General features: G+C 34.3%; 1 protein-coding gene and 5 non-coding genes across 9 annotated transcripts; all 6 read right to left on the bottom strand.

The window, feature by feature from the left end:
• Window positions 1-5,923: 5,923 nt before the first annotated feature.
• Window positions 5,924-9,137, bottom strand: LOC136223441 (large ribosomal subunit protein eL38z/eL38y-like). Of its 4 annotated transcripts, XM_066011437.1 has the most exons (4): window positions 9,066-9,104; window positions 8,846-8,865; window positions 7,413-7,518; window positions 5,924-6,278 (listed from the first exon to the last, which is right to left on the bottom strand). In XM_066011437.1, exons 3-4 carry the CDS (start codon window positions 7,422-7,424, stop codon window positions 6,072-6,074), a joined length of 219 nt encoding a protein of 72 aa, XP_065867509.1. In that variant the 5' UTR covers window positions 7,425-7,518; window positions 8,846-8,865; window positions 9,066-9,104; the 3' UTR covers window positions 5,924-6,071. The 4 variants fall into 4 exon arrangements, with proteins under 4 accessions (XP_065867509.1, XP_065867507.1, XP_065867508.1 ...); XM_066011435.1 differs by having other exon boundaries at window positions 8,846-9,137; XM_066011436.1 differs by having other exon boundaries at window positions 7,413-7,490; window positions 8,846-9,137.
• Window positions 6,601-6,684, bottom strand: LOC136224972 (small nucleolar RNA SNORD25). Its single transcript, XR_010686714.1, has one exon. It is a non-coding gene; the product is annotated as a small nucleolar RNA SNORD25 (small nucleolar RNA).
• On the bottom strand, window positions 6,879-7,017 carry LOC136225322 (small nucleolar RNA snoR136). The gene has a single exon (XR_010687042.1). It is a non-coding gene; the product is annotated as a small nucleolar RNA snoR136 (small nucleolar RNA).
• Window positions 7,430-7,511, bottom strand: LOC136224977 (small nucleolar RNA SNORD25). The gene has a single exon (XR_010686719.1). It is a non-coding gene; the product is annotated as a small nucleolar RNA SNORD25 (small nucleolar RNA).
• LOC136225317 (small nucleolar RNA snoR136) lies at window positions 7,711-7,850 on the bottom strand. Its single transcript, XR_010687037.1, has one exon. It is a non-coding gene; the product is annotated as a small nucleolar RNA snoR136 (small nucleolar RNA).
• LOC136225336 (small nucleolar RNA SNORD25) lies at window positions 7,919-8,001 on the bottom strand. Its single transcript, XR_010687054.1, has one exon. It is a non-coding gene; the product is annotated as a small nucleolar RNA SNORD25 (small nucleolar RNA).
• Window positions 9,138-11,422: the final 2,285 nt, after the last annotated feature.

Genomic DNA, 11,422 nt, shown 5'->3' with positions numbered 1-11,422 from the left:
ACAACTAGGTTGATTTAGATGCTTCATTTAATTTATAAATGAAGGGAAAGTGAAAGAATGAATTAGGTAATCCTTATACTCTTTAATCAAAGATTTGAATTTTAATTTGTTTATCATTTAAACCGAGGATCAACAAACACCCAATGAACCCAATCTCTTGAATTAGGTTTTTATTGAATTCCAATTTACTTGTTAAATTTGATTTAATCATCTATCACAATCAAAACCCACATTTTTATTTTATTTGCTCATTTGAATTAAGAGGTTAATTGTTCTCTCGGGATTCGACCTGGTCTTACTATTACTACAAATCAAAATGTAGTCCAATAGATAAATCAGTAAAAAAACTATAAATCTATTTTGTCGGGCTTCGACAAACTCGTCCAAATTTGGCACCGTTGATGGGGAACAATTTAGTTTCTTTGATTCATTTTCCTTTGTTTTTGATACTTTTTTATGACTCGCACCTCCCGTGGAAGTGAACAAATATTTATTTCTGAAATAGAAAAAGAAATACGGAGGTTAAGAAAAGAAACAAAACAAATGAGTGTGTGTTCATCATCTTTAGAAAATTTTGAAGAAATAAGAGAAAATTTTGTTTTTCAAAGTGAGGACGACGATGGCTGAAAATAGAACATTAAGGGATTTTGCAGCACCCAATTTAAATCGCCAATCATTTTGCATTGAGTTCCCAAATCCAGAGGTACTTTTTGAACTTAAATCTGGATTGATTCACTTACTCCCTTCCCAAGTAGGTCATGTGAGATTCTAAGATAAACAAATTAGATTGCATGAATATTGGAGTTAGTGTCTTGTGAATATCATATAGCTTGCATTAGTTTTTATTTAATAATATGCTAGTTTCAGTTAAAAAAAATAATTTACGTCTATGGTGTTACAGTATTGATAACTTGTGAAAAAGTCCTTGATCGGATTACATCCCTGTAAGGCGCCATTGGGATCAGCCAGGGACACTCCGATGCCTATAAGTTAGTAATATTCTTGAGAGAATAAACTATAATCATAAAGTAGGATTAGAATATTGTGTGTGTACCTTTGTTGTCATGTTATAGGGGTATTTATATAGGTTTGAGTGATAACCGTAATAACTCCCTTTTAATGCCTTTCTAATGAAGTGTGATGCTCTTTTAATGCAGCTTAACTCTGACCTTTAACCTCCGAGTTGTTATTGCTTTTAAGGTATCATTAATGTTCCTTAATGATGGTGACCTCGCCGTATAACAACTATTTGTCTTTATCATGGCAGATTGTCTTACGGGACGGACCCCGTATCCTTCTATCGTGGCGGATCATCTTATGTAACGGACCTTGGATCTAGGATGGTCAAAGGCGTGTCACCGTATGCGTATCCCTTATCTAGCTGTACGCCATATATACTAAGTTGGCGGATCTTTTTTATGTCTTTTCTCCTTTTTGATCCTCTTTTTAGGGAATATTCCCAATGAGGTCTTCATGATATCATTGCAGATGTTATCAAGTATCAATGAATATTATACTGCTATGAAATCTGTATGGGAGGAACTGGACTCTTTAAACCTCTTACCTGTTATAACTGAGTCAACTGTAGAAATAAAAACTTTGCTTGCTGCGATTGAACTTCAACGTGATGAAGCTAAGTTATTTCAGTTTCTTAATGGATTGAATGATACGTATAATGCTCAAAGAAGTCAGTTGTTGATGCAGAGTCCACTTCCCACCGTGGAAACTGCATCAGCAGCATTACAACAAGAAGAGGCACAAAGAGAGGTTTTAAACTTTGCTAAGGGTGACAATGAAGCTTCTGCTATCTACAGCAGGAGTCAAGGTGATAAAATGCAGGTTTGTAATGCTTGTGGAGGCAAAAGGCACAGTGCTGATAAGTGCTGGACTGTTGTAGGATACCCAAAATGGCACTCGAAGAGCAAAAATAAATCCAAAACTGCAACAAATACCATACCAGCACTTAACCCTTCTAATTCCAGATGGAATCCAAGTTCTTCTGGATCCAAAACTTATCCTAATTCACCTAGAACTGCAGCAACAGTTCAAACTAATGGTGTCTCAGATCAAGCAGGGTTGTTGTTTAGCCCTTAACAATTAGAGCAATTGGCAAAGTTAATGCCACAATTGCAGATGCATCAATATAAAGGGCCAGAGACCGATGAAGAACTTGGCAACCATTTTTCTAGAATGATATCATGCTTCTCTGCAGCAGAAATGATTGGTGAATGGATCATAGACTCTGGAACCTCAGATCACATGACACCCCACTTACACAACCTTGAGCAACCTATTGTCACCCTAAATACACCTAAAATTAATCTCCCTAATGGCCACACTGCTGCTATATCTCACACAGGCAGTCTAGTTTTACTTATTGGTCTGAAGCTGTATAATGTTCTCTGTGTGCCCTACTTTAAGCATAACTTGCTTTATGTGCAGAAATTGATCCAAGACTCTCATTGTGAGGTATCCTTTTTTTCTTCTCATTGTTTAATAGTTGACTGTGCAACTAAGAAAGTGATTGGGATAGGTAAGCCAAAAATGGGTTATATTATCTGCTGAATCATAACAATACTTCTTTACTTCAAGATTTATTATCTCAGAAGAAAAAACCTGCTTGCTTAACTGCTGATTCCACCATGCAATCAGACAGTTTAGACCTATGGCATCATAGCTTAGGTCATGCCCCAATGGCCAAACTTCGATATATTCCCTATGTCAAAAATCCGGTTTATGAACAATCCAAGTTGTGCCTCACTTGTCCTCTCTCAAAATTCACCAAACTTCCATTTCCCTTGAGCAAATCACATGTTGTCGCACCTTTTGAACTTGTTCATATTGACATTTGGGGACCCTATAAAGTGCAAACCAGGGGTAAATATAGACACTTTCTCACAATTGTAGATGGTCATTCTCGAACTACATATGTCTACTTATTATAGTACAAGTCTGAATCCTTGCATGTGTTGGAAAGTTTCATCCAATATGTTAAAAATCATTTTAATGCTCATGTTAAGTATTTGAGATCTGACAATGCTTTGGAGTTTGATGATGCACAATGCAGAGCTCTCTGTTCACTTCATGGAGTCATCCATCAAACTTCTTGTGTTAAGAGACCTCAGCAAAATGCTAAAGTGGAGAGAAAGCATAGACACATCCTTGAAGTGACAAGGGCCCTTCGATTTCAAGCAGGCCTACCTCTTTCCTACTGGGGAGATTGTGTCTTAACAGCAGTCCACCTTATTAACAGGCTCCCCACTCCTATTCTTGATTACAAGACTCCCTATGAAATCCTCCATAAAAATCTTCCCTCATACACACTCATTAAAGTATTTGGATGCTTATCATTTGCCTATAACCCTGATTTTTCTTCAGATAAATTTTCTCCCAGAGGAGTCCCATGTGTGTTTCTAGGATACCCATCCACTCAGAAGGGATACATACTCTTAAACCTCCTCACTTCACAGATTTTCATCTCAAGGGATGTGCTCTTCCATGAATCTATCTTTCTCTTCCATTCTAGCTCCTCTTCCTCTTATATGCATCATGTTCCAACCCTTGAATCTACCACTCCACAAACTGATATGTTTGATGACATTTACTTGTCTCAATCCATTGATTCTAACAAAGTTACACCAAGATCACCAAATCCCCAGCTCATCAATTCATCTTCACCTTCCTCACCTGCATTACTTGTTGTTACTTTACCAAATTCAGCATCCCCATCTCAAAGCTCTCCTGAAAATTTTGTACCTCCTGCTCCTAAATGTCCTTCTCATATTCCTCTACGAAGATCTCTTCGAACCCACACAGCTCTAACATGGTTGAAAGACTTCAATACTCCACATATTTCAAATTTGGCTTCCACTAACACTGCTCCAGCATTCCATTGCTTTATGACTGTGATCACTAACACTTGTGATCCAGTATACTTCAAGGATGCAGTTGCTCTTGATCATTGGGTCAAAGCCATGAATGTTGAACTTGATGCTCTAGAATCTAATGACACTTGAAAAGTTACTATTTTGCCTGCAGGGAAAACAACTATTGGATGCAAATGGTTATATAAAACCAAGTACAACCGAGATGGAACCATTGAAGACACAAAGCAAGGCTGGTCATCTTAGGGTGCAAACAGAAATATGGAGAGGATTATGCTGAAACCTTTGCTCCTGTTGCAAAGATGACTATTGTGCGTGCTCTATTAGCAGTTGCTGCAATTGGTAATTGGCAAACACTGCAAATGGATGTTACTAATGCATTTTTGCACGGTGATCTCCTTGAGAATGTTTATATGCAGATGCCACAAGGATATACACATCTTGGCTACAGGGTTGTCACACAAACTGGTCCTTCTCTCTTGATCAAAATCAAATCATCTTTTGTTTGTAAGCTTAAAAAATCGCTCTATGGTCTTAAACAGGCCCCTAGGCAGTGGTTTTCCAAACTCTCTACCTCTATTCTATCATTGGGATATGTTCAATCAAAGTCGGACTATAGTCTGTTTGTGCATCACATTAACAATACAATTATAGTGGTATTAGTCTACGTTGATAACCTGCTTATCACAGGAAACTGCATGTCTTTCATTGATCACTTGAAAATCTTGTTGTCTCAAATGTTTCACATGAAAGATCTTGGTCCTGTACGATATTTTTTAGGTCTGGAAATTGACAGAAGAAATATGCTCATGATATCCTCAAGGAATTTGGTATGATGCATGCTAAGCCACTGAAGTTACATGTGGAAGGGAATATCAAGTTTACACCTGATCAAGGAGACTTCCTACCTGATCCATCTCTGTATCAAAGACTCATTGGCAAACTAATTTATCTAACCATCACTAGGTCGGACATTGCATTTCCTGTTCAACTTCTAACTCAGTTCCTCCATAAGCCTACTACTGTTCATATGCAGGTTGCAAAGCGCATTTTAAGGTATTTAGGAGGAATATTGTCTCAAGGGATCCTCCTAGCCTCTTCTACTGCAGCTCACCTCACTGCATACTGCGACAGTGACTGGGCTAGCTGCCCAATATCAAGGAGATCAACTACCGGTTACTGCATATTCCTTGGAACCTCTCCTGTTTCTTGGAAAGCAAAGAAGCAACCAGTTGTTGCTAGATTGTCTGCTGAAGTGGAATACAGGGCGATGGCTCTTACTACTTGTGAAATTGTGTGGCTTACTGCTTTACTTCGAGATCTTGGCCTTAAGCATTTACCTCCCACTATCCTTCATTGTGATAATCAAGCAGCTATCTCAATTGCTGCAAATCCTGTGCTCCATGAACGCACAAAACATATCGAAATTGATTGTCATTATGTTCGTGATCAAGCCAATGTTGGTACTGTGGTTCCTTCCCATGTATCCTCATCTGATCAAGTTGTTTGCTTACAAAAGCCCTGCCAGTTAAAGACCATCTCCGCCATGTTCACAAGCTTGGAGTTTCACCAACGTCTCACTCACAGCTTGAGGGGAAGTATTGAAGGACATTCTAGCTCAAATTAATAATTTAGTGGTTCTAGTAGCATTTTTCCCTTTATCCTTTTTTGTACTGTTAGTTATTCCCTTATGCTAGACACGTGTAGGCTGCAGAATAGGTGAGATTGTTTTTCTATTTTGTTTGCTTATGTACATTGCCCTTTATAGCTGGGTATTTTGTTTTTGCAATCATTATGATGGAATAAAGAACTTTTGAGCCCTATTCTCTTCTCTCTGAAATTCTCCTGTGTTGAAATCATATCTGAGTATTATTTACTCATCTAATAATAGCTCAACATTTTAAATAAATAATAATATAGATACCTTTTTAATTTATATTATAATTACTTTGTAGTTTTCAAATTTTAGAAATGTCAGAAAATCTCTGCCCGATTACAATCCTAAAAGATGCTCTTTAATTACCAAGGAAAAGAAGTAATTGATGAAATAAAAATATTGCCAATTTTCACTTACAAACTCAACCACAGATTTAGATAGGTTATAACCATATCATTTTTGCTATACAAAAACTTAATTGAGACAAAAATGAAATCATTGTTGATATCTCTTACAAACTAACCATGAACTCACAGATCTTGAACAGTCAAACCTGGAGGGAGAGATTGTTTCAATTTGTCTGCCTTCTCAGAGTCGAATACGCAAAGAGTGTATAGGTACTTGGAGCAGCGGACTTTGAATTTGACAACATCTTTGCTCCTCTTGATCTTCACAGAGCGTGCATCTTTCCTTCTTGCAGTTAGAAGGAAATCCTTGATCTCGTGAATTTGCTTGGGCTGAAAAAAAGAAGCAACAAGTAGCAAGTTGAGAAATATATCAATTTTTAGGTACTGCTTTACAAGTGAAAGAAAAAAAAAATTACAGCAAATCAAAAGCTGATTATACATAAGGATAGAATTGGACTGACATGCAATATCTATAGTTGACTCAAATTGTTCAAAACCAAAAGTAAAGAACAGCAGAAGTACAAAATTTGTTCAAGCTTACTCAGTTCCTGATATATTCTTGAAAGTTGAATTAAAATGTGTAAATCAAAGTTGACAATCGAAAAAAATTGCACAGTTGAAGCTCATAAAAGATATGTACTGAAAAATTATTTAGAGCTCAGTCCCTTAGATGTTCTTGAAAGTTGCGATCATCACCGCAAATCATTACAGGTCTGTAGAACTCATCACTGCTCTGTCAATATTTTTATCTAAATTTGAAAAGAAAATTATTTAAATGTAGTTTACCTGATGGGGAAGAAAAAAAGAGAAATTTTGAGAAAAGAAACTTAAATACAGAAGATTTTTTTAAAAATAACCTAAAAAGGATCACTTTTATTGACATGTAGAAATTCTTCAATAAGAAAAAAAAAATTGTAGCCATGAGCAAGAGAATGTAGTTTCCCGAAGTCCAAATGCAACAGAAAATTCAACCTTGGATAGCGAGGGAAACATATGTTTTTGGCTTCCATACAGCAGCATTATCTAAACAAACTTATGTAAAGCTATAATCTCAGGATAAAGATTGCAATGTAAGCCTTTACAGCTTGCCAAAAGACGTCAAATCATAAAGAAAAAAAAAATTGAGACTATGTATAAGAAACTCACTCATGCTATGAGATTTACTTTTTTGAGAAAAATTGAAACGTTCTTCACAAATTAAACATTAAAAATTCAAATCAAACCAAAAGCTAAATAGAACAGTTTAAGTTGAAAATTTGTACAAACTCACTCAGTTCCTGATATGTTCTTAAAGTTTGCATTTAAATGTGTACATCGAAGTTTGCAAGGGGAAAATATTGACAAAACACATGTACTAAAGTTATAAAATTTGTACAAATTCACTCAGTTAGAGATATGTTCTTAAAAGTTAAATTAAAATGTGTAAACCAATGTCTGCAAGCGGAAAATATTGCACAATCGTACCTCAAAAAACATGCTTCTATAACTCAGTCCCTTAGATGTTCTAAAAAGATGCGATCATCACCGCAAATCAATACAGGTCTGTAGGACTCATCTGTCAATATTTTATCTAAATTTGAAAAGAAGATGAAAAACAAAAAATTAAATGCAATTTCCCTGATGAAGAAGAATTTTTTAAAACTTAAAAGTGATGACCTCAACTAACATGTAATTCTTGGTCAAAGCATGACCTTAAATCCTGCAAATAGCATTGCAGGACATGTAGAAATTCTTAATTAAAAAAACTTGTAGCCATGAAAGAGAATGTAGTCTCCCGACGTCCAAATGCAACAGAAAAATTCAACCTTGGATAGCGAGGGAAACAATTATTTTGGCTTCCATATATCAGCATTAACTAATTAAATTAAGTGTAAAGCTGCAATATCAAAATAAAGATTGCAATGAAAGCCTTAAGAGTTTGCCAAAAAGACATCAAAGCATAAAGATAAACAAAAAATCGGGACTGTACAAGAAACTCAGTCCCTTAGATGTTCTTAGACTTGCGATCATTTCCGCAAATCATTACAGGTCTGTAGGACTCATCACTGTTCCATGCTAAGAGATTTTACTTTTTTGAAAAGAAAATTATATAAGAAATATAGTTGCTCCAGCAATGATGCCCCCAACTCAACAATGAGATGAGGAAGATATACTAAGAACAACACAAACACTATTGCTTCAAGGGAACGAGCCAAGAGGGAATCAAAATCCACACTGACTAGATAGTGAAGCATTTGAAAGCCTATATATACAACTAAAGGCCAAATATAATTAATAGGGATAAGGTGTTTTTGGGGAAGTATCAATTTAGACTTCATCTACAAAATAGCACCAATATAGGCTTAACGTTTAAAACGGTACCAATTTAGACCTCGATAAATTAAAGTTCTGTCAATTGTTTGTACATGAAGGGAGAAATCAAAACTTAATTGAGTAATATAAATGACATGTTCAATCCGTTATTGAGGATTAAATTGATACTTTTCTAAAAGTTAAGCCTATATTGGTGCTATTTTTTATACTTCCCCCATAAACCATAGGACTATTTTGATAGGTGTAAAACATTTTAACAGAACCAGTCCAGTTATTATATTTTAATGAAATCTCACAAGAGTAGCTCTGAAAATAAAGAGAAGACGCATTTCAAAGCATACATATTAGATTTCAAGCGTCAGAAGGCCAGTTCAAGGTTTCTAACCCTTGAATAATGGATAGACAAAGTTAAGTACAAAAGAACTAAACTAAGATCACCCATGTATTAATAGGTAGTTTTCAATAATGCTACAAAATCCAGTGATTCATTTCCTATTTTCAAGATCAAATAGCATAAAAACATGATAAATATTCAGTTCAGATCTCACATTCTCCTTCAATACGGAATAAATCAGAGTAAATACCTGTAGACTTTTGGTTGGATCTGCTATGAAATGCATCTTGCTCTCAAACTCGGTATTCAATTCAACGAATAAGAACAAAAGAGAGTATCAGAGAAAATAAAAAGATAGGACTGCAGATGACCAAACAAAGCTAAAAATAACTAGAGATAGTAAGAAAATCATATAAATGAAATGATATTACAAATCTAAAAGACGAGAATAAAAATTGCTGCTAGGTTACCATTTTGAATGTCTCTGTGACGGCTTTGGTTTCAGCAGAAGTGCCCAGCCCCCAATTCCCTAGTTTAGGTTTCTCAACATATATATAGGAGAGTTTTCGGAATTTTGATTTGTTTTTTTTTTTTTGGTTTAATAGATCATTTGCTCATAAACTTGTCCAAAAAGTTTGATTGATCCATAAACTTTCAAAGTATTCCGATAGCCCATAAAATATTCAGGTAACCCCTAAAATTGTGCAAAATGTAATCAATTGATCACTCGGTTGTAAAAAAAGTAAGTTAAATGCGGAAGATGCATTGCACGCGTCTTAAAAAAAAATAAAACGACCAAAATCGGATATGCGGTTCTAATATAAAAGAAGAAAAGTTGTATAGTTGAACAAGTAATAACTTCCTTTTTAATCAATTTTTGAATTATGTAATAACATTTTAAGATGCGTGAAATACATATTACGCATTTAACTTATTTTTTTTGCAACCGAATGATAAATTAATTACATTTTACGCAAATTAAGGGGGCTCATTGAACATTTTATGCAAGTTCAGGGGGTTGTCGGGACACTTTTTAAGTTCAGGAGTCAATCAAGCTTTTTGGACAAGTTTAGAAGGCAAATGATGTATTAAGCTTTTTTTTATTAATGGAGCTTAAGAAATAACTATTATTAAAAGGATAAAACGCAAAAAATACTTCAAACGTTTATAATCAGAAGCAATTTTATCTCTAACGTTTAAATATTGTAATTTTACTCATAATGTGTGCACCCAAGAGCAATTTTACCCCTCATCTTATCAATCAATTTAAGAAATAATTCATCTAATTGTTTTCTCGGACATGAATCTTATCATCTATCACTTATTAGTAACATATCATAAACATATAATTAGACGTGAAAAAATTTAAAAATAAAATAATAAATATACTATCTATTGTACGAATTGGAAAAAAATTTAGAATATTTCGCCGAAATTATAAATATTAATCTCAAATTTTATTATGAAATCATAGAAAATATGAAATCTTTTTTTTAACGAACTGATACGTAATTGATGCAGAATAAGAAACAAAATATACGTGTTTTATAATAATGTCTGAGATTATCCCAACTTACCATAAAGGGTAAACTTATAACATGAGTATTTTTCAAAGTTATCTGAAGCCAACTTTTCTACCCAACACTTTTAGAAGGCGTTTGGTATTTGATGGGGATAAAGATAAAAATAAAAGATCGGGATAAGATAAAAATAGAATAGTTGATAATTATTATTATATGTTTGTTTTGTGGCATGAAATTAGAGATAAAATAATACGTTTTACTATATTAACCCTACTTAAGTTACATAATATTGATTTGAGAAATAAGATTTCAAAAATACCCCTAATGTTTTGGGTCAGGAGCAATTTTATCCCTAACGTCTAAAATGGTACAATTTTATCCCTAATGTTGGAAGCCAAGAGCAATTTTACCTCTAACGTTGATAAATTGGGTCAATTTGAGAAATAATTCATCAAACTGTCTTCTCGGTCATGAATAATAGTGTCTGAAATTGATCCAATTTATCAACATTAGAGGTAAAATTGGTGCAAAATTACAAAATTGATATGCAATTGGTGCAAAATAAAGAAAAAAAATGACTGTATTTTATAATAGTGTCTGAAATTGATCCAATATATCAACGTTAGGGATAAAATTGCTCTTGGCTACAAACATTAGGGGTAAAATTGCACCATTTTAGATGTTAGGGGTAAAATTGCACCTGACCCAAAACGTTAGGGATATTAGATGCGTAACAACCTGAGAATCCCGGAAATGGATGATTACGAGTCGGAAACATTACGTTTTTTATTAAAAAAAATCATAAAAATAATGCATGACAATTGAACAATTTTGCATTTTTTGGCATAAAAAATTAAACAATTTTACATTTTTTGTCTAATTTTTTTTTACGTAGAATTTTGCCTGGATTCGCCACTGATCGTAATAACACTCTCTCAGGATCATGAAGGTTCTCCAAGGCTTCCACAACTCCTTTTCATCAATCATCAAACGAATGAGTTTTTAAAAGATAAATATCTTGAGTGGTTAAGTGTCTCTGTTAAAATATATGTTTTGTCTGCTGGCATAAGCGCGAACGGATCTAGCCAAACAATTAATTATCAGAAGTCGAACATATTCTTCAGTCAGAAGGTTAAGGAGGAGGATGGGTCTTCTATTTCAAATTTTATATGTAAGTCACTATTTGGTCTTCCGACAATGGTTGGTCATAATAATAAAAAAAAAAAAAAGCTATTTTTGGGTATCTTAAAAATTGTTTATGAAATCAGTTGTTACGATAAATTGTTGTCTCAAGCTCGAAAGAA

The sequence above is a fragment of the Euphorbia lathyris genome, chromosome 3 (assembly GCF_963576675.1).
Source record: "Euphorbia lathyris chromosome 3, ddEupLath1.1, whole genome shotgun sequence".
In the NCBI taxonomy this organism is placed as follows: Eukaryota; Viridiplantae; Streptophyta; class Magnoliopsida; order Malpighiales; family Euphorbiaceae; genus Euphorbia; species Euphorbia lathyris.
The sequence above is the reverse complement of the archived record's forward strand: the minus strand, read 5'-3'. Positions and strand labels throughout refer to the sequence as shown.